General features: G+C 37.3%; 1 protein-coding gene across 3 annotated transcripts in view; it reads left to right on the top strand.

The window, feature by feature from the left end:
• The window catches only part of Mtp (microsomal triacylglycerol transfer protein), a 197,232-nt gene that overhangs the window by 125,764 nt on the left and 47,622 nt on the right, over positions 1–23,846 (top strand). For all 3 annotated transcript variants that reach the window (XM_083141464.1, XM_083141463.1, XM_083141462.1), the window contains 4 exons: positions 3,642–3,845; positions 9,747–9,896; positions 13,357–13,522; positions 16,428–16,573. In XM_083141464.1, the coding sequence (XP_082997590.1) occupies positions 3,642–3,845; positions 9,747–9,896; positions 13,357–13,522; positions 16,428–16,573 (666 nt within the window). The remainder of the gene's footprint in view (positions 1–3,641; positions 3,846–9,746; positions 9,897–13,356; positions 13,523–16,427; positions 16,574–23,846) is intronic.

The raw sequence follows: 23,846 nt of genomic DNA, 5'->3' as shown, positions 1-23,846 counted from the left end.
GCATTTTGCAGTCTAGCGAGGCTCTGTCGTCTGGACTCTCAGCCAGTATAATCCTCTGTGATATTTGTATTGCGTGCTGTCCATGTAGGCTGTGTGTGTTATTACCCTTTCACAGATTTTATTACCACCTCCCTGGCGCGTGGTGAGCGGAGCGCGCTACAATGCAAGGGGTCCTGGGTTCGAATTAATTAGACTAATTAATGATAACAGGCTGAATATACTAAGAAACAAATTAAAAGACGTTGATTGGATTCATTTAATTTTCTCAAGTGCAAATGTCGATGCATTATTTGAGAAATTTATGAGTACCATCTCTGATATATGTAACGACTGCTGTCCTAGAGTCCAAAAAAAGGAGAAACCAATTAAAGCTAAACGCGAACAAAGACACTTAGGTCAATGGTATAATCCACACTTGAGTAAATTAAAAATCTTGCTTATGATGTATTATAATGGATTTAAAAATGGTAACGCAGATAAGAACAGATATATCAAATTAAGAAATATTTACAGATCAGAAATTAGAAAAGCTAAATGCACAGCAAATGATAAATTTATTAATAACTCCAATAATAAATGCAAAGCAGCTTGGAATGTCATTAAGGCAGAATTAGGCAGAGGGAAACCCAGAAGAAAAGAAAATGTTCCGATTACTCCAAGCGAATTTAATGATTTCTTTGTCAGGGTAGGTAACAAATTGGATACAAACCACAATTCTATGAACCAATTTGATTATGAATATAATAATCTCATGTCACAAGACATCTGTAACATTTTGACTGACTTCCGGTGGCATGAGACCCAACCTGCTGATATTTTAAAAGCAGCACAAAAACTAAATAATTCAAAATCGGAAGACTTTTATGGAATGTCGAACTTTATTTTAAAAAGAATCATTGATATTCTACAGTACCCACTTTGCATTCTCATAAACTGGATGATGTATTGTGGGCACTTTCCTTCCTGCCTCAAGCTCTCGGTCGTCATACCCGTGTATAAAAAGGGTGATAAATCGAGCCCCGACAATTACCGTCCTATATCACTTGTTCCCATTGTCTCAAAAATTATAGAACACTGTTTATATAATCAACTCGATAGCTATTTCACAAATAATAATTTATATACAAGTGCACAATATGGTTTCAGAGCCCATTTATCCACTGTGAAAGCGAATGAAACCATTGTTTCCACAGTGTTAGATGCATTTGAATCCAAACTTTCTGTAAGTGCAACACTTATCGACCTGAGTAAAGCCTTTGACTCTGTTTCCCATCAAATATTAATAAAAAAATTACACTTCTATGGCATCAAAGAAACTGAACTTGCTCTAATAAAATCCTACTTATCAAATAGACAACAAATGGTCACTGTAGACAACATAAAATCAGAATTCTTAAATATAAAAAATGGAGTTCCACAAGGTTCTGTCCTCGGCCCATTGTTGTTCAATATTTATATAAATGACTTACCTAATATTATTCCTCATAAGACTGTTTTATATGCAGATGATACCACATTCCTTACAGTGGGGAGTGACAAATTTACAGTTGAGAAGCTTGATAAGGAAATAGAGGAAAGGTCCACTTTTTGGTTTGAAACAAATCAACTTACAATTAATGAAAATAAAACAGAGAAAATATTTTTTACATTAGGAAATGGCCATGAATGGACTTCTGTAAAACTTCTTGGTTTACACTTAGACTCCAAACTATCTTGGGAGTCACAAACAAATCACCTATGTTCCAAACTTGCCAGGGTGGTATTTCTACTTAAAAAGCTTAGAACATGCATTAGCAAGGACTTGTTGCTGCAATCATATTATGCATATTTTCATAGCCTTCTGACTTATGGAATTCTCTTGTGGGGAAACTCATCTGGTGCTGGGGATGTATTTATCTGGCAGAAAAAAGCTTTACGAAGCATGGCAGGAGTCTTTGATCAGTCTGTTTCCTGTAAAAATCTCTTTAAAGAACTAAAGATAATGACTGTGCCAAGCTCATATATATTTACCTGTCTAGTGTATACAAAAGAAAATGTACATAATTATAACGCAAGACACACTGTGCACAGACACAATACAAGATTCTGTTACAAGCTCGACACACCATCAATCAGATTAAGTAAAACACAAAATAGTTACAAGTATTTAGGAATTAAGCTATACAACATGTTACCAGAAGCTGCTCACAGTGTCTCTCTTAAAAAATTTAAAAGTGTACTTCAACCCTGGTTAAAAGAAAAGGTCTTCTACAATCTAGAAGAATTTGAAATCCATCCCAAAAATGATTTAATATTCTAGAATGTATTGTATTGTTTATTTCCTGTTTTATGAATTATTGTTGTGTATATTGCCACTGCCATATTTATATTATTTCATCGTCACTAATATTATAATTGTCTAATGTCTATGTACTCTTACTTTATATATGCATATACTCTCATATTAGTATCTATAACATATTGGAGTTCCATGTAATCCCTCTCTCTATATATAATTATATATTTACATATATACAATAACAAATATGTAACCAATAACTGACGACATCTATTGCATTGTACAATGTCTAACGATGAATAAATATTGTATTGTATTGTATTGTATTGAATCCCGCCTGAGCATCGGTGTCGCGATTAGCCAAAAGTGGGAAAAAGCAACGTAAAATAACGTAAATACATGAATGGCAACATGTTGACAATCAGTCCCTCCCATCAGTTGATCAGTACAGTAATTTATTCCCACGCCAGTGACGCCACTCAAATAACCTGAACGTCGCCCTAAAGTTTTTCACTAATGGCCAATCAGTTTTATTTGGACTAAAGTTTACACTTAAAACCCCCTCCCCAAAATAACGAACATTATTCCTAGATGGAAAAGTCTGGATAGACCAGTCATTATAACAGTAAAAGGTGACGTTTCTGCTTAAAGTGGAAGATACTTTGAAAAATCTCAGCTTTAAACATATTTACACCTTTTCGCTGAAATCTGAGGATCGTATAATGGTAGAGAAGGGGGAGAAGACCAGTGAGCGGAGCAAAGCAGCGAGTGGTGCTGCAAACAACTTGTAGCTGGAGCCATGTTTTCCCCTCCATGCATTCACTTCCTCTCCCATGTGTTCATTAGTTGAGCCCTCTCGAGTCGCTACTTGCGCAGACTTATTTTCGTTTGCTTACTCCAGAGATTTCTGGGACAGAGTGTAAAGTGAGGGAAAGACCCCAAAACACAATGCGATTGGGAAATTGGCTTGTACATGTAGTTCTTGCTCCACCACCATACTCGAAGCCAAGGAATAGCCTGTAAATCGCTTAAAAGGGTCACATATTGCTGGATGACCTACACACTTTTTTTAAATATCTGGAAATATTTATGTATATCACCTCTGCAACCCCCCCCCCTCCTCTCTGTCTCTCTTACTGAAACGCCTGGCCAAAACTGTGATTAGCATTTTCCAATGCTGTATCCTTTGTGGTGTTAATTATAAACAAACTAATATATTTTCACTTTTAAGTTCAGAGAAAGCATCACATTATACATTTAATTATATGCTATGAAACATGCAAGATAAATTGGAGTGTAAAATTTTACGTTATTCCATGCTTATTCTATGTGTCATAATTTATTGACATGCTTTCTTTTGCAGGTGACTTCACCAAAGCTATACATTAAATCGAGAAAAGCCCCTACACCTGAGGGTTTTGTTGTTCATACTTCTAAATTGGAAAACTTGAAAAATTATCCCTTCCTTGTTCATTGGAATGATGGTACTATTGAAAATGTGTACATACAAGATGATGAAGAACTATCAATGGTTAATTTCAAGAAAGGAATTGCTAGTCTATTTCAGGTACGTATAAATTGCAATAAAAGTTTCCATACTTTTTTGAATACATGATGATGTACAGATTCTTTTACCACTTTTCACTAAAATTAGTTCCTTATGCTTGCTTCATGGTTGGAACAAGCTTTTCATGTAAAGTGAACAAGCTTGCTGCAAGCATATAATGGTAATTTGTAAGCTTGCATCAGGCTTGGATCAAGCCAACTTGTTAACCACATGCAAACTTGCAGCAAACTTGACATGGTTGTCACAGAAAGCTGCATGCTTGATACAAGGTTGCAAAATTTATTTATTTTATTTATTTATTTCGTCTTCTTTTACATGGCAAAGTTAAGGCTGTGGAGTCTTTTCTTGCATTTGGCCACGTTTACAAAAATTTTTGAATGTTGATATAATGCTTATATCAAGCTTGCCATATACAGCTGTTTTTGACAAGGTACAAGCAAGCTAGCTCAGGCTTGCCATAAGCTTGGGATATAGCTTTCATCTAGTGACACCAACTGATATGGGCCTGTGAGGCTTGAGTCTATCCAATAAAATGCCTGCTATTATATACATGTGTATTAATAACACAAAAATCCTGTTCTTAAGAAAACAAAAGATTTCATCATTTTGCACTAAAACAATTGTTCACAACTTAATTAATGACTGAGTTTAACAAAATATTATGTTATTTTTACCAATATATTTTCGTTATCAGGAAATTAAGGGAGAAGAGAGTTTATAACCAGGATGAGGATTGATAACCATTATAATTCTCACAGGGGCAGGTAAAACATTACCGAGAATATAAAGTGGTCACTAAAATTAATAAACAGCAGATTTTTTGTCATTTTCCCAGAATAGGCCATCAAAGAGCAATCTTATTCAAAATAGGCAAAATCAGCAACTGTGAAATTCCTGTATTCTTATTAAATGCCCTGGATGGTTTTTAAACATAGAAGCCTACATTTTCAGTTCAATGAACCAAAAAGGTATTTTAGAGGAAATTCTCAGGCTACTTATGACACATATTATTGGATAAATGCGCGAAACAAATCTGAGTTCAGTACATGCAATGTTCTTCAAAAGTTTGTGCCACTGCTTTCACCATACAGTAGATACTGCTATCGAAAGTACAGGATTGTGTCTCATTATCATGTATGCATATACTTTTAAGAGCTAATAGCAGATATTTACCTCTGTTCAAATATTTGCCTCGCTGTTTTACACTAAAACTAACTTAACTAATTTTACTGTATACACTTTCAGAAGTTGTATAGGAATGTTTCATTTATTCTTGTTTTCATTATTTGGTTTTTATATGCGAGTTTAATTATTTTTGTTATCAAGAGATGGTGTTTGTGGTTATAAGCGTATCGTACCCAAGGTATTGGGTAAGAAGTATAAAGTCTTAGCATAGCAGGAAGCAGAGAAAGGAATGCAGAATAAGCAATTAGGCAAACGTTAGGGGAGTGACTCAGTTGGCGAGAATAGGAGAGTGAGTAAGGTCTGCGGATTGTGAGAGAGGAGAAAAGTGGAGAACGATTATTGGACGATGGTGTGTGATTGAATCGATGTCTGACAGGGAGGTCAGACAAGTGACATTTGAGAGGACAAGTGTAGGAACAATCTTCATATATTTGTAAGGCAAGTAATATCCTTTTCTAAACCAATCCATATCGGTTCAGTCATGGAGAGTATAAAACCCATATCTAATCTAAGTTAATGTCTATCGCCATTCCTTTAAAAGGTAACCTCTTGCATTTATCACATTTAGGCCAAGCGAGTGATAACCATCTGAGAGATGAATGAGAAATAACTACATCACCCAATTCAATCTAGAGGTTCTTGGTTCGATCCCAACGCAGCATGGGAGTTGCGTTACGTAAGAATCAGCTGTTTGCGCAAGCGCAAAGCAAAGAACAGAAGGAGAGTGAGAGAGAAGCAACATGGTGCGAATAGCGGTGACGTGCAGCTGGACATTAACTAGGACAATCGTAGTCTGATGTGATCTATAGTATTGTTTTTCAGTTATTCTCAATTGTAGTTCCTTACAGGTAGAAAATAGATATCCTAAAAGAACTAGCGTGTGCTTGTATGATTGTGTTTTCCTCTGAGAATCAACGCAACTTCCTACAGAAATGCTATTAGTTTAGCAATCAGTGTGTCTCATTGAAGATTTAAATTATTATGTTGGGTCTGAATGAAGTGAGATGCTTGAAGAACAAGGCATTGAGCTTAACTACTAAATAATGAAATTATTATTTAGATCAAATGTATCATACCTATAATAATTAAATGTGCTTTGGAAAGAATAACAATAGTTGAAAGTGTTGAATAACATAATTTTTCACTGGAGAATTAGAAACACTATTGCAAAAGTACAATTGGCAACCATACAGTTAGATGGTTAATATTGTCTGATTCAAGAAGCATGGTTGTGACAATCACGCTACTATCTAGTACAGAGATGATGAAAAGGTCAAGATATCATTCTGCAAGCTGTTTATATATATACTGTTAAACTCGGGTAACAATTGTCTCATTTACATCAACAATGGCAGTGGCATATCCAGTGAAAGAATTTGGTTGGCTAACAAAACCCTCTTTGGCCAAAATTTCTTTTTTTTTTTAAAAAAAAAAGAGGGGAGCAAAACCCCCTCCCCTTAAGATCACATCACATCACGAAATTTCTCAACACATTACTGTAGTACAACAACAATATCAGTTAATGTTGAAAACTAAGGTAGACTTAATAAGTTACATTGTCCTCCACTTCTCCTAAGGCTTGATTTACAGCTACGCTCAAGCAATGCTCAGTTCACGGTCTGCTCACACTCGAGCTCAGGTTTCGCTCCAATCAAGTTACGATCATCAGTCTCATTTTGGATGCTTCGCAGTGTACACAGATTTTTCTGGTACAAAGCACTTGCTGATTGTGCTAACTACAATGTTTAAGAATTTTTCAATGATGCATTATATTATACACTCATGCTCATAAATTAAGGATAATGCTGAATCTTGTATACAAAGAAATATTTGATGTGCACGTTGCAGCTTGATATTATGTCCGGGTACTGTACCAAAGAACCTGTGTTGACTATGACCTTGATCCAGTGTGTGGTGGCAGTGTAAGCAGACAAATTACTCACAGGAGCGAAACTGCTGACCAGAGTACAGTGCCTATAGTAAGGTGCAGTTGTGTTTGGTTGTGCAAATGGTGAGTGTGTGTGTGTGAAATGGCTCAACGAACACACATTGATGATGTAATGAGGGGAAGGATACTTGGGTGGCTAGAGGTGGGCCAAAGACAGCAGGTCATCTCACAGGTGCTCCATGTGCCACAAAATGTCATCTCACGATTATGGCAACGATTCCAACAGACTGAAAACGTGTCTCGGGCTACGGCAGTGGACGTCCACAGTGTACAACACCACGAGAAGACAGGTATCTCACTGTAAGTGCCCGGAGACACTGACGGAGTACTGCCGTGGGCCTTGCTCGAGACCTTGCAGCTGCCACTGGAACAGTTGTTTCCAGACACACTGTGTACAGACGACTCAACAGACATGGTTTATTCGCCCGGAGGCCTGCAATTTGCATTCCACTGTCACATGGTCACAGAGTAGCCCGTAACAACTAGTGTAGAGAACACAGGACATGGACAATGGAAGAATGGTCTCATGTACTCTTCACTGACGAGTCCAGGTATAGTCTCAACAATGATCCTCGTCGTGTAACCATCTGGCATGAACCAGGAACCAGATATCGACCCGGTAACATCGTCGAAAAGGACTATATGGAGTTGGTGGTGTCATGGTGTGGGGTGGCATTATCCTGGGTTCACGTACACCCTTGCATATTTTGACAGAGGTACTGTAACAGGTCAGGTGTACCGGGATGTTATTCTGCAAGACTACGTTCGTCTTTTCAAAGGTGCAGTTAGTCCTACGTTCCTCCTGATGGATGAGAATGCCAGGCCACACCAAGCTGCTATTGTGGAGGAGTACCTTCAAACAGAAGACATCATACGAATAGAGTGGCCTGCCTATTACCCTGACTTCAACCCAATCAAACATGCTTGGGATGCACTAGGCCAACATGTTGCTGCACATCTTCCACCTCCTCGGACTCTTCAGGAGCTCCGATAGGCACTGTGCAAGAATGGGAGTCCATACCCCCACAACTGCTCGACAACCTCTTCCAGAGTATGCCAAGCTTTTGTACTGCATGTGTCAATGTGCATGGGTATCACATTCCATACTGAAACCTGTGCACATTCTCAAAGAACTGTGGAACAACATTTTACAATCTCACTTGCTTTGTATCATATGTGGGCTCTTTGGTTTTTCTCACATTTTCTGCAATAAACAGGGTATGTGGATGTCTTTCTTGTGTGTTCAACACGTGTCTGTGCTACCACAACTAGTTTGTTTCAGTGCTGTATCGTGGGGCACCAAAACCTCTATTATCCTTAATTTATGAGCATGAGTGTAGCATAACTTATAGCATTAGCGTTACAAGATAATAACAAAAGAAATAGAAGTACGAAAACTGAAACCGGTTTGGCTCACAAGCCACAAAACAGAATGTGAGTTCAATACCCTATTCCCTTTCCTAGTGGACAATGGCAGAAAGTTTTTCAAGGATTTTCAAATGTCACTTGCACCTTTTCAAATCATACTGAAAAAAATAGTATTTTAATAAAGAAAAAACACAAAATTCCATAGTGCCATTTCTCCTAGGGAAAAGCTCATGGCATGCCTAAGATAAGAAAAATTCTATTACGCTATATAATGCTTCTTCATTACTATCCTTGAAACATACAAAGTAATAAAACGAAAATAACTATATAATTTATAAATAACTTGAAAATGTTTGAAGTGTTCAAATTATCAAAGGGACTACGTTTGCTTTTAAAAATTATCACAAATGCACAGATAAGGTATAAAACAACGGATAATATAATGCAGGATTTTCATAGTTGTATACCTGCACGAAGTTTGCTATGCTCACACTCCAGTCAAATTTTCTTTCCCAATAGATTCATCGAACAACTTGCCTCAGAATTTATTGCACCATATTTCAGGCAAACGGATCAGGTCCTGAATTGAAAACATGCCAGGTAAGCATTGTGGGTATGGTATTTGCCAATTGAAGGTATGATTATCATGAACATATACAGCGGTGGATATTGGGTTCCAAAACTGGGGCACAAGGAGCCAAAACTAGGGGTTCAAGGACAGTTTACTTTCCCTTGGTACATAAGATTTAGAATAGTGTGGGGGCAAAAGTGGAAAAAAGTGTAGGGGGGCAACTGCCTCCCTAATTGCCCCCACTGATCATACAAGAAATGTGTACTTTTTACCTTCTTCGAAGCCCTACAGAAACTGTCAAAGCGTGTAAAGTGAAGAAATGCAAGTTTTCTGACTGTAAGAAAGCTTCTCATATGCTTTTCTTAACACACATGGATTTGTTTGCCCAATTTCCTCCCAGAGTACACTGTGTGATGCCATCAACTTGAATATCATCCTTCGATCATGAGCTGAGCAGACTTTGATCTAAGCACTAGATGTGAATGCTTCTATTTAAGAAACATTCAATAATATTTGACCAAACCATAACCTGAGCGTTTGCTTGATCGTAGATGTGAATCAAGCCTAATAGTTCAAAGCTACTGATCCTTATTGATTAATTGCACATTCAGTTACACTCTGTGCTCTTTGTAGTAGGTGACATGTACTCAATGAGACTTAGTATTTAGAAGAGTTAGATATATTACCAGAAATTGGAACTATTTTCCAACAATCAAAACATTAGAGATTTTCAATAATGTAGTATATGAGACCAGAGTAGCATTAAACCTATCATTGTGTGCATCAATGATTACAAACTAAAAATTTAACAATAATTATTATTTTTAAGTTTCAAGCTGCCAGTATTACCAAAGAAGAGACTGATGCATCAGGCCGCTGCACTGCAATCTACAATCCCATTGAAGGTCTAAAATACAAAAAAGAAAAGAGAAATTGTGTGTCATCTGTTCCTGTGCCTTTTGTTAGTAATCCTGATAGGGTAAGTTCACATTTGTTTCAAGATAATTTCTTATGTGGTTAGGTAATTATATAAAAGAGTAAGTAATGATACTTGCATAAGTTGTGCAGCATTCCGTTAAGAGAGTAAAAATTAATTAATTGTTCATGATTAGGGTCTACATAATTATGCACTTAAAATACCTAAAATATGCCTGAATGAAAAAGGTGCAAAATATGCAAATAAATATGCACTTTAGAAAAGCACTTTACATTTCTCAAAAGTTTTCTTTCAGTTTACCACATGTAAACAGTTATTTAATTATTTCCTTTTTCATCTAATACAATATCTGCAAAAGTTCAGTTTTGAATTTTCCCATGCACTCTTGTTTACTTTACACTGTTGATATATAAATGAAAGCAAAATTACATTCCTTGCAGATTGTGATTGCACTTGATTACATGATATCTCAAATGTTCAACATTAAGACTCCTTCTGTTTTCTGCAAGAATATTTGTATACTCAGAAAAAAAACTCATTCTACTTCACAAGATACAAATGGACAATATTTTAAGGCAACAGATCTGACACATCAAGTTCATGATCATCTATAGACAGTCCATTACATTGTTGTCATTTGTCTCTCAAAAAGAGTAGTTCTAGTTGAGTGTTCCTGTGAGGATGACGAAACAAGTTTTAGCTCCTTATTTTGTAAAAGGAAGTGGAGAATAAACAGCAGTGGGGGAAGGAAATGGGAATTTCTTTAATAAGAAGACAATACGGCCAACACACAGACGTAACACAATTTTAGTGGTGGTGGTTGGTTCTGAAATATGCAAGAAGTTTATAGTAAGGTTGTTCGCTTTATATCCGACCATTTTCGATTTGGTGCTGCCACCTGGCGTATCATGCTGGAACTATGGGTCTGCTGGCAGGAGCAGTGTTGTGTCTGACATTGTAGGTGCGTGAGTGTTGGTAGTGCTGAGTTGGTGTTTTAAGTCCACTTTATGCACAGTAAGGCTAATCGGGACTGGACCTACAGTTTAAAGTGGGATCCAAACCACTTGTGCCTCCACCGGGTATCGAACCCGGGACCCCTTGATTACAAGGTGGTGACGCTACCACTGTGCCATCGGGGAGGCCCGAGTGTTGGTAGTGAATGTTATCAAATGGCACCGAAAATCAACTGGTATTGGGAGGGTTACGTAATGGCCCTTTTCCATGCTAAATTTTCATACGTACCCATTGTGAATCTTTATGAAAAGTACCTGGCGGGTTCCAAATGGAAGAAAGTTGTCACAATGGATGAATCATATGTCCATCTCACTGCTGGTGGTCACATTCGGGCGATCACATACCGTGACATTGATGGCAAGGGGCGCAGCAACTTTGTTCGTCAGTGCAGGGAATGTTTCACTCGTGGCTTTATGGTTGTGACGGGATTTGGATATGAGGGTAAGTTGATGATACGCAAGGTGGACAAAAATATGAAGGTGAATGACAGATACTTCCAAGACTCCATTCTGACACCTATCTATTGGAGAGACATCCCAAAATTGTATGGAATGGACGCGAACCAGGTGATGATCCATATGGACAAGGCTTCGAGTCATACCGCCAGAACATCACTACGTTTTTATCAGGAAATGGCAGAGGAATTAGGAATTCATGTAATTCCGTTTGAAGACATTCCTTTGAAAAGCTCAGATACAGTCCAATGGATTTTTGCGCATTTGGACTGTTGAAACGACATCTTCAGCATAGCAGCCCACGCACCCTGGATGGTCTATGGAAAGCTTGCAGGGAGGAGTGGGACAGAATTCCCATGCCTGTCCTGCGCCAGAGCTTTCTGCAATGAAAACTGCAATGCCGGGCGATAGTCCACAATGCTGGGGGCCCAATAGAACATGATCGGTGGTGGCGGCACGGTATCTCTTAAGGTGAGTTCCAGTCAAAAATGGTCGGATATTAAGCGAACAACCCTGTATTTGATTCATATGTGCATTTGCATATGCAATATACATTTGAAAAACGTTTAAAATATGTATTTGCATATGCAATATGAAAAATGCATAACTATCCAAGCTCTGTTTATGATAAACTACACTAAACTACAATATTTTAATTTCAGGCTAAATTTGAGTTAGTTTTTTTTTCAGAGCATTGTTGTTGTCTCTTTATGTACAGATAGGCTTATCGGGACTTATCAATTAAGTTAGATCTGAACCATTATGTATCTCCACCAGGTATCAAACCTGAGATCTCTTGATTACAAGCTGACAAAGTTTCCATTATTATATCCGGGATGCCTATCAGGCTAAATCAGATTATCATCTATGTAATATAAGAGAGTGCATTTCATTGTCATGTCAATTAAACAATGAAGTCAAGCTGTGATATTTTATCTTACTAATATAGTGAGTTGGGGTTGTCTCAAAAAATATTGATGTACAGGGTGTACAAGAACTGTCTTACACATTTCAATTATTAATAAATTAGAAACTAATCAAGATACAAATAAACTGCTGGCAATGATAGATAGATAAAATAAAAAAGTTTTATAAGTGCTCCTTTTGTCGCACTTTTGCCAAAAAACTGTATCTGCCACATATTGCCAGAAATAAAAAAATCCAATGGGGTTGTGCCGGATGACTTTCAGGGCCAAGGAATCAGTCCACCAAGTGAAATCCATCTTCCTGGAAAGCGTTTGTGCAAAACACGACAAACAATGATAACGAACCTTACAAAAGTAATGAACATTGATGAACTGAAAGCAAGAATAATCACCATGGATATGCTGACCCGAATATGGGAAGAAATCGATTATCATCTTGACATTCTCCCTGCGACAAAAGGAGCACATATAGAAGAGTACTGATACAGGACATAAAGCTTTTTGAGTTTTATCTATCTATTATTGCCAACAGTTTATTTGTAAACTCATTAGTTTCTAATATATTACTAATTAAAATATGTCAGGCACTTTGTGTACACCATGTATTATGAATGTCAGCATTTTTTTCACTTACAAAAGCATCTAATAACCTAGTGACATGTTATTTCTATTAAACATTGAGTGTGCAATGGCAGTGTGACTGAAGAACTATGCATAAGAAAAGCAATAAAACCGTTTGATCCAACTAATTGTTGTAGTTGTAAATGAGTGCAGAAAAAAATAAGTATCAATACAAGATCCTATGAATGGAAGCACTTTGGAGGCACATAGGGTTTCGGATCCCACTTTAAGCTGTAGGTACAGTACCGATTAGCCTTACTGTGCATAAAGTGGACTTAAAACACCAAATCAATCAATCAATCAAACTGAAGCACTGTATAGAAAATACTATGAGGTAAACATGTTTGTACCAATGTATGTCAGTGTTGCATAGACATAAGCAAAAATACCACGATGGTCTTTGACTTATACACCACTCCAGCGCCAGTGGGCATCTAGCTTTATAACACTATTTCAATACATTTAAATTATTTCCTCATTCTGTAGGTGCTGAGTGCTGATATTGCTTTTGATAGACACACCACTTTTGAACTGGTGAGAGATCATTCCATCCTAAAATCAGTTGCAACTAGAGAAGTTCATGAAATGGTGATAGTGTTGAGGCAGGATGCAGGAGGCCGAGTGAGTTCAACACAAGAATTGAACTTAATTGGTAAGTAATTATATTATTGAGCGAGGATTGTGTGAATTATTGAGAATGTCTTGAGACTTCTGTTTATGAGAGCCAGAAGAGAATGACAATGACTTTCATTATTCACCAAACACATTAGACAGGTTCGATACGGACATGGATTTTTGAAGTAGTTCTTATCGAGTTGAATGTACTTGGCCCAAAAGGTTTTCCAATCTTAGAATATGCGCCTTCCCTGAATTCTTTGAATCAGCAAAATACAGTTGATGTAATGGTCATTCCCATATATAAGGGAAGGGTTTAATGGCTCCAAACCCATTGGTTTAGTAAACATTTTGCATTAATTACATTATCAAACAAATCATTATATGTATCACTTGGAAGAATGTTGAAAAATTTATTTATTGTTTATGTATAATACATGGTCACATATTCTTCAATTATAATAATGTTTTCTTCATAACCTAAACGTGTTTCAGAATTGGCTATAGAAAAAGTATGTTGCAATTGACAATAATAAATTGTATGCAATCTCAAATACAAATCCACACATATTTTTTTTTTCAAAAGTTGAAAATAGAAATATGAACATAATGAAGAAAAAATCTTTTTGTTAATAGGTGTGTATACAATGAGATGATGGTAATAATAATAATAATCCTTTTACAAATATAATAATTAACATCAAGTAACAGTTATTACTATTATTAATAATGGTACCTAACTATAAACATTTACTATTCTTGGGCTGTTGAAAGTTGAACCACTCCCACTATTTTTCTCTACAGGGTGTAACATAAATATATGTCAATACTTAGGAACATATTCCTCACATGGAGACGATGAAATAATGTTATATGAACATGGGTTGACGCGTTAGAGTGCATTTTCGAAAATGCTGCACACTGTGTATGAGGCGAAAGCGGTGTAGTGTGGAATGTCGAAAAAGCTGTCAGATGCTACATACCCCACATCTGAACTGGCAGGAAACATGGTGCAAGACATTTGCATTGACCCTGGGTGAAATTGGTGGGGGGGGGGGGGGGTCGAAAAACACATCATAGTCAGGAAACGCTTTATTGACACGTTACAGTTCGTATGCTACTACATCGCATAACACCCCATACCAGAAGACGCAGTCCACATGTAATGTAGTAGACATTCTGGTGAACCCCCAGATGAACGTATAGAGGAGGAGAAGGTACAACATGTCAGTTAGGCAGTTTACTACAAGTGGCATCCCATGCACACAGGAAGATGTAGTGAGCTTGCCATGCGTATTGTGTCACTGCTTGCTGGACCAGCATCGAGGAAGTACTGTCAGTTGTTGTGTGTTCATCATGGACGTGGGTGCAGTTACAGTCAAATGTACAGGTATTCAAATGCAGAATTGGCCGATGCCTATTTCATGTATGGGTTAGCAGGCGGCAATAGTAGTTGCGCTCAGCGTTTGTACTGTGAGAGATATACAGAACAACAGTGCCCAGACAGGAGAATGTTTCAGGCAATAAATACATCATCGTCTGAGGTAACGAGGAACATTCACGCCTGCCACACGTGACAGGGAGAAGCCGAGAGGGACAAGGACACCACAACCGGATGAGGCGATTCTGGATGCCATTGAAGGCGAACAAAGTGTCAGCACAATACAATTAGCAGCCAGATGTAATGTGGATCACATGACTATCTGGAAAGTGTTGCGTGACAACCGGTTGTATCGGTACCATTTACAATGCATGGAGGCACTGTCAGCAGCCGATTTCCCTGCACGATTAGTGTTCTGTGGATGGTTTTGCCAGCAATGTGCAAACCCTGACTTTAGTGACTGTGCTGTTTTCCAATGAGGCCTCCTTCCAACGTGACCAGATTGTAAATTTCCACAATCAGCATGTATGGGCCGACGTGAATTCGCGCACGATTGTGTAATCACATCATCAACACCGATTTGCTGTCAATGTGTGGGCTGGCATTTGCAGGTGATTGCTTGGTGGGGTCAATGCCAATGTCTCCCACCATGTTTCCTGCCAGTTCAGATGTGGTGTATGTGGCATCTGACAACTTTTTCGACATTCCACACTACACCGCTTTCGCCTCATACGCAGTGTGCAGCATTTTCGAAAATGCACTCTAATGCGTCAATGGCGCATTTTCGAACCCATGTTCATATAACATTATTTCATAGTCTCCATGTGAGGAATATGTCCCCCAAGTATTGACATATATTTATGTTACACCCGCATATCAGCCATGATTATGGCACAGCATCTTTCCCCATAAGCCCGCCACAACTACTGGTAAGCCTCTGTTACGGATTTCTTCAGGTGGACACAAAATTTCAAGGCTGCATACTCCTGTACAGACTCCATCTTGAGAAAAACTGGAAGTGAGAATTGTTTGTTTCTTAGTCAATTGTCCACCATTGCCATTTGCATGCTCTGACCCACTTGAAATTTTCAACAGCAGTTCATCCACATCCATATTAGTTGCTAGAATATCCTTATCCCCTCACACATCCTTTGACTAGCCCTCGTATTTTAGGTAAAAATAGGCAAAAACAATGGTTTGCAAGAAAATTACATTTACATCCTTTTTTTAAAAAAAAGTTATTTTCTAACACAGCACTTTCTGAAGTATGATTTATCCTGAGAGTTATGCAATATCAAGGAAAATGGATTAATTCTGCTGTAAAAATTTGAGAAGAAAAGATGCACTTCTTCACGCAGGGATAAGCATAATACTAGGATAACTACATAAATGTGCTATTAGAAAGGAACTGTTTACTTTTGTGTGTTAGGTATATCAAATTTAGAAGTAAGTAAAGTGCAAGTGAAGAACTGAGAAATTTCCACATATGATAAATGTTAGTGATGTCATAGAAAATGTGTGGTTATTAATTACATATTACTTGTGTTTTATCTTTCATAAGGCGACCCATCATCGCTCAGTACAGTGAGAGCTAGCAGTGTTGATGTTGCTGTAAAAGAATTGGAAAAACAACTGAAAGCGGTGTTCAAGAAGCAGGGTCTTGCTACAGAAAGAGAAGCTCAAGGCTGCACTGAAGGATGTCCATCAGTAAGTAATTGCAGTGTTCGAACTGAAGATACTGTAGAGGAAAAGGGGGTGGCTTTCTATTTTTACATTTTGAGATTTTTACCTGGCATGTTGTAATTGGGAAGCAAAGGACAGAGGTAGAAATTTTTGTCGTGGTGGGGGAGATAGGATCAAGAATTCCTTATCTGCTTAGTGCTTATCCTTATAAGTAGGGGCATGCATATTTCATTTTTGATGAAAATACACATTGTAATGAAGATGTTTTCTCGGGATATCAACCAAGTTGATTCCCGGATAGGCTTCTGAGCTTTCAAGAGCCAACGTCACTCTCATCTTTCAGGGATTGAAGTGCAGAGATATGTCAGGGTGAGGTTATATATATTTGGTGTGGGAGGGGTTAGGTATAGGTGACTGGACAATCTGGTGCCGTCGCTCTTAAGTCTGCACTCCCAGTCTACTATCTCTAACCCTGCTGGGTCCAGTTCTAGTCCTGTGTCCCTTTTGAGGTTTTCCTTTTCCCCGTGGATGGCTATTGCTTATTTGATGATTCGGTCCCAATAATTGGATGATTTATTGATGATCTTGGTACTTGTGAAGTCGATCCTATGACCCTCCTGGATGGAATGTTCTGCTAACCCTGATTTTTAAGGATGAAAATTCTTGATGGAGCTGGCATGTTCTTTGCAGCGTTGTTCGATTGTCCTCCCTGTTTGTCTGATATAGGCTTTACCACAGGAACAGTTGATACGGTAAACCCTTGGTGTCATCTGTCCTAGGTCATCTTTAGGATTTCAGTCTGCTTCCGACTTTTGGTGGTCTTTTGTTGATAGTCTTAATGTTGTGCTTTGAAAGAATACGCTGATGACTGCGGAGAGGTTTCCAGTGTATGGGATGATGGCTATCTTCTGCTCCTCTTGGTTGTCTGAGGAGTCTGAGTTTGTTTCTTTGTGGTTCTTGTTGTGCATTACTTTCTCTAGTGTCTTGTTGATGACCCCTTCAGTGCATCAATTATGTCTGAAAGCTGTGTACGGGTGTCTTATTTCATCTTGAAGGTGAAGGTGCTGTGTCGTAAAACCTCATCAATCGCTACCAGGAAAGCTTCAAGAATTATTTAACACATTGTAATGTTATTTTTTCATGTTTTTGAAAGGTGTGAGGTGTAGTTTGCTACCATGTTTTGACACAAAATGATACAAAATGAATTGCAAGATGTGAAATAAAATCTTAAACATGATATTTAGGGTTTATTTATCAACATGACACCTTCTGAGGTCTGAATTATCTTGTGAGTTATACAAATCATGGAAAATTGATTAATTCTGCTGTAAATATTTGAGAAGCACTCCTTTAAGAGGAATAAACTTAATACTGTGATAACTACATAAATGTACTATTAGAATTGAAATGTTAATTTTGTGTAATAAGTATAGTTTTTATATCAAATTTAGGTTTTAACACCAAAATGCCATTTTATTTTTGATCCCAAAATATGCCCAATTTTTGTACCGAAATCTTGAACTTTTATTCGCCATAAACATGTCGCTCTACCTATCAGTTAAATTCCTTGGAGTAACAGTCTTTTCAGTAGCCCTAAAGCCTACTAGGCTGCTTTCATGTGATGGCACCTGATCAGTGTTCAGTGTCAAATTAAAGGGGAGTTGAAGCAAATGATGCAAAAAAGAAAAGTTTCATTTAATGAACATTATTATTATTACCTTCATATTTGGCACACAGGAGATGTGCTATGTACAAATGCCATGCCATTGCTCTACCAACCGAGCTACCAACCTTCACCTCATTATTTGCTGTTTTTTACCTGTGTGGAAATATGTCTGATGTAAATCACATTAACATTTTGCACACACAGGATATGTGCTATGTACAGGGTTCCCACATACCTGGAAAACCTGGAAATCTCAGGGAATTTGAAAAAAATACAAATCTCAGGGAAATCTCAGGGAAAATCTTGTGATTGATTAATGGTTCCCAATGAAGCAAAACTGAGGGATTATAATGTGCTCCTGTCTGTGGATAATCCAGGCTGTTGTAGCATTTCTCTTTCAGGAAGGAACTCATATCTATTTGTTTGTCTGTTTCTTGTTTTTAAATGTGATTCCAGGGCTGGTGACCAAGTGTATACCCTCATAAATGTTGCTCTTTTTAAAATTTAATTAACCGATTTTGATCTTTTACATGAAGTAAAATATATTTCAAGATGTGGAAAATGCATAATAAAGATAACCTGATGTCCAAAGTTAACCAGTGTTCATCTGATTTCCCTGATTAGGGAGTAGTTTTAAGTTTTTTCTTCCTTCTTTTTTTACAAAATAGTAAAAAAATGGAGTTCTGTTTAGGGAAATATTTATTTTCTGCCATCTTATGTGTACAATATTGTTGATTGTGTATTTACTGCATTTAGAATAGAATTTTAAATATTTACTTACTAGTGCCATATATGAATTATGTACTGTTCATTAGGGTGTTTCATTTTGTAAGGCAAAAAATTAAATGTAAAATTTTTGCAGACTTTGCTTACGCCCCGAGTCTCAGTGATATAAAAGATATATATGCCAAATTTCAAGAAGATTGGATAATATTTAAAGGTTGCACACTTTGATCAGTTTTGTAAAAGTAGGCAAAAAATACGATTTTTCAATGTTAATTACTTTTATTGGGAAAACTAGAAATCACAAACTTAAAATAATATTAAAACTAGACACTAAGATTAGTATGTAGTATGATAGGCACAACATGTGTTATATTAATCAACTTTGAACGATGCAATCCCTTCTTTTGTTCGCTTGGTGACGACTTTTCTGTGATGCTCGACTACCCTCAACAAGAATTGTTTTTCTTGTTCGACCCTGACCGATTCGTTAAACTTTTTTATCAGAGCAATTCCTCTTTCTGCGGTATCATTGACCACCTTAAGAGCGTTCACATGGCTTCTTAGAGAATCACTGCAGTATTCTGTCACGTCGTGGATCCCAAACAATTCAAAGAACGTCTTTGTTTTATTAGTAATGAAATGGCTCAGGTCTTTTCCTTCAAAAACTAGGTTTTTACCCTCTAATCGTTTCATTTCCTTTTTCTTTGCAGGTTTGGTTTCTAAATTTTTAGTCATATTTTCCTTATCAGTCTCAGTAATACGTTCGTCCAAAAAAGCCAATCCTACGTTTGTTTCTGACAGATACCAAAGGTGTCTCTTAGCAACTGTGAGAGCACTTTTTTTGACGTCTGCATCTGGGTAAGTGCTCAGAAGCTGTAGCATATCCAAATCATTCTTTGGAGCCCATCGACTTACAATTGCCTCGTGCCAAAAGCGAACATATATGAGGCTGACAAAATGTTCAACCCGTTTCATTCCTTTCAATTCTAGTTGAGGAATATTCAACTGTTTAGTGAATAGTACAATTTTAAGTGCATATATTGCCTTTGCCATCCACCTTGCTTGATACAGGGTCCCTGGGATCCTGAAACTGAAGTCGTTTTGAGACCAACCTCCTAGGTACAGGGGTGAGAGTTGTAATAACTCTTTGTAGTCTTCTAGAAAGCCTTGAACGGGACTTTCTTCATCCAGCATTGTCGTATATGACTTCTTATCAAGTGAAGCCCACAGACTTTGGAACTTCCGAGAAATCTGGATGCCAGGACCACTTGATGGTACGCCACAACACTCCTCAAACACTCCTTTCAATATTAGTTCATGGTTGTGATGACGGCAAGCCAACCACAACAATGTTCGTCCGAATTCCCTTTCAATTCTGGTACATGCCCCTTGGATCAGTCCTGTATTAGAAGCTGTAGTATCAAAACACATACCGATGATATTGTCACGTAGCCCAAATCGGTCCACTTTCCGAATAACTACTTCAGCCATCTGCTCACCAGTGCTTTTCAGGGCAACAGGTACGCCAAGAAAATGCTCAAAATCTTTGCCAGTCATTAGAACTGCAACTCTATCTTCCAAAGTTTTGACACTCCCATGGACAACTGAGGGCAACAGTTTACTATCCCAATGCAAGACCAAATGAGGAGGATTTTCAAAGAGTGACTCTTCGATTTTCTTTGCAATTTTACTTCTATTGATCGCCCGAGCTCGATAAACGGTAGCTGGAGATACGGAAATTTTTGAAACATCGTGGCCAAGGCTCTTTGCAGTTGCTATAAATGAAGTACGTGCTTGTCGAATAGAGAGCTGTTCTCGATCCCAAGTAGATGTGAGTGTCTGATGAAGAGGTTTTAATCTAGAACTTGAACGTAATTTCTTCGTTGCTAGAGGCAAAAACTCGGCCTCTTCGTCACTAGGTGCTGATGATGATGGAGATGAGTCTTCCAGTATAACTGTCTTATTGATTTCAGCGATAGCTTTGTAATGTTTATTCTTATATGAATCATTTTTGTCTTCTTTTGTACATTTAATTCTTATTTTCGAGGCGAAAACTTTGTCTACTCCACTCATTGAGGAACTCATACGATCTTCTCTTTGTGACCTAAGAAATTCTTTATCTTCTTGTGATACGCTAGTCATGTCCATCACATTTTGCCTGGAAATGTCAAATAACTCGACGAGATCACCTTTCCAAATCTGCCATTTCACATTTGCTTTATCAGTGTTTCTCGATTTCTCTTTACCCAGATTTTGGTATTCTTTGTACAGCTTCTGTATACCAGCACGGATATTCTCCTCCGTCTTAACAGGGATATTTGCTTTCCTCCACACTTCCTGTAGTTTAGTACTGGTAGATTTAGCAGCATCCGAAAGTGTTTCTTTCATTTCCTTGTGATGGTAAATAAAAACTAAAAGTAGCACTTCAATAATAGAAATTTTACTAGTTTGAGATAAAAGTGATCAATGTGTGCAACCCCTAAATATTATCCAATCTTCTTGAAATTTGGTATATATATCTTTTACATCACTGAGACTCGGGGCGTAAGCAAAGTCATATGAAAATCACATCTTTGGAAAAATGAAACACCCTACTGTTCATAAATACTTGTTCATATTTTAAGTTTTTGATCATGTTCAACTATTGTTATAGTCATGACATGACATGTGAATTTTTACATGCCTCAAAAGCTCCGCTCACATATGTGTAAAATTGAATTACTTGTAGGACCAGCAGATCTACATTAATATCATGTAGTGAAATAGTTTTCTCAACAGATATGCCAGAAATTGAATATCATGAGGTGAAGGCCAGTCGAATGGTTTATACTTAACCCCATCACACTTGCACCTGCAACTGTCACTAACTTACCATTACGTACTAGCTTTCCTCACTTATTCATCTTAGATTAGGCTTGCTTTGGAGCACTGTTAAGTTGGTTTTGATTTTATCACATGGCAATGCATATGTGGAAAGTGGGTTTTCTGTAAATAAGCAGGTTTTAATAGAAAACTTGAAAGAAGAGTCTGTTGTGGCTATTCGGCAAGTTTATGATGCAGTGAAAGTGGTAGGAGGAGTGTCAAATGTAGACGTAAGCAAAGATATGATCCAGAGTGTTAAAGGTGCACGTATTAGATACGAAGAAGCATTGCAGAAGATGAGAAAGAAATGTGATCACAAAGAAGACAAGAGGAAAGAAATGAAACTTAAAGCAAGTGAGATCCGTGCTTTACAAACCAAACAACATAAGATGCTAGAAGAAGCGAAGGATATTGCAGAACAATTAAAAAAACTTGAAGCTTCTGAGAAGTAAAGTTTCTTAATTTGCTGTATCAGACATTAAGTACATTTCTTGTTTTATATTTCAGTCTCAGTAACTTATTATTCCCTTTAAATTGGTACTAATAATTGTCACTTCATTTTTATGTGTTTTAAAAATTCCAATAATTTGTTTGTCTTAACTATTATTGTACACATTACAGATTAATTGATATTTCAATGTTCTATATCAGATATGTTAGAAATTGTTTCAGAGTTGTTTAAAGTTCTAGAAAACTGGTCATCTTTGTTCTTAATTACATGCAAAGAAGTGTAATTTTATTTTATTATTGAACTAGTTTTATTTGCATCAGAAAACAACAGTAATAAAGAAGGTGAGGATGGTATGGCTATGAGGGGAAATGGAGGAGGCCATTGTAAAATTATAGTAGTCATTTACTGTTCATTCAATACTCTGGAAAAAATATGAGGATTCTGGAAAACGCAGGGAAAATGGATTTGGAGTTTGTGTGGGAACCCTGTATATAGAAATTTCCACATAAAATGCAAACTCAACCATTACTTGAACCTGTCATGCCAACTGATCTACCTGTGTGGAATTGTCTCGCCAGTGACAGCAAAAAATCAGTTGAAGCCAGGGTTGGCTTGGTAGCTCAGTTGGTAGAGCAATGGTATTGTATGCCAGAGACTTAGATTCAAGTCTTGGTCGAGCCTGCATTTTTTGCTGAAATTTCTACTTTCTAACAGTATCATGCATAGTGAGTTACTCCAAGTTATGAAGAATAGCTTCTACTTTCATTAATGAAATATTACATTTTCAGTTTGTACTACGACTGAAATATTTGGAAATGTCACATGTCATTTACCTTACACTCTAGAATTTACAGTATACTGCTGAATGTAGTCTCTACATGAGAAAGTATCTTTTGAAACTGATTTTGAATCACTTTTCCATGGTTGGGCATGCATTGGAAATTACTGTTGGAACAATGCAAGACCAAAATTAATATGCCAGCAAACACAAACCCAAGCCTTTTCACATAAGAACTCTACTTGGCCCAACCATTCTGGTCAATTGAGTTGTTATTTGATGTCTGTTTTAATCCAAAATTCTATTTCAATTGTAAAATTACATAAAAAACATGCGTGATATTAGTAATAATAGGTAATAATTGTGCAATGACCACATTGGTTTCAGTTTTAAATTTCTTATAAGAGCTTCCTGGATCATCTTTGCGCAGGTCCTTGCCTTTTCCAGCATGGTTAATACTAATGATGGTTAACTAGTATTTCTGACACGTCTTTCTTGATTCTCCTTAGTGCTCTCATTAGACACTGACTGTTGGAATCCACATAAACTTTCCTTAGGAACATAGTTTGGTGGGTGCAGGATATTCTGTTAACCTTCTGAGACCTGAAGAACAAAGAAGTAAAGAATAATTGTTACATCTCAAATGTAACAGCTATTTAGCAAAATATTCTCTAGATGCTGTTTGCATGAAATAAATCTCCAAGAGTAAACCCCCAAGTCTGATTCTGCCCTATCCTCCAAAGTTCAGCCTCAAGTTACTCCCATGCTTTGGAATATTTTTTCACTTCGTGTGTGATAAGTTTTAATGCTTATA

Source organism: Lepisma saccharinum, chromosome 20 (assembly GCF_977018435.1).
Source record: "Lepisma saccharinum chromosome 20, izLepSacc3.1, whole genome shotgun sequence".
NCBI classification, from domain to species: Eukaryota; Metazoa; Arthropoda; class Insecta; order Zygentoma; family Lepismatidae; genus Lepisma; species Lepisma saccharinum.
Note: the sequence above shows the minus strand (reverse complement) of the source record. Positions and strands in the feature narration are given on the sequence as shown.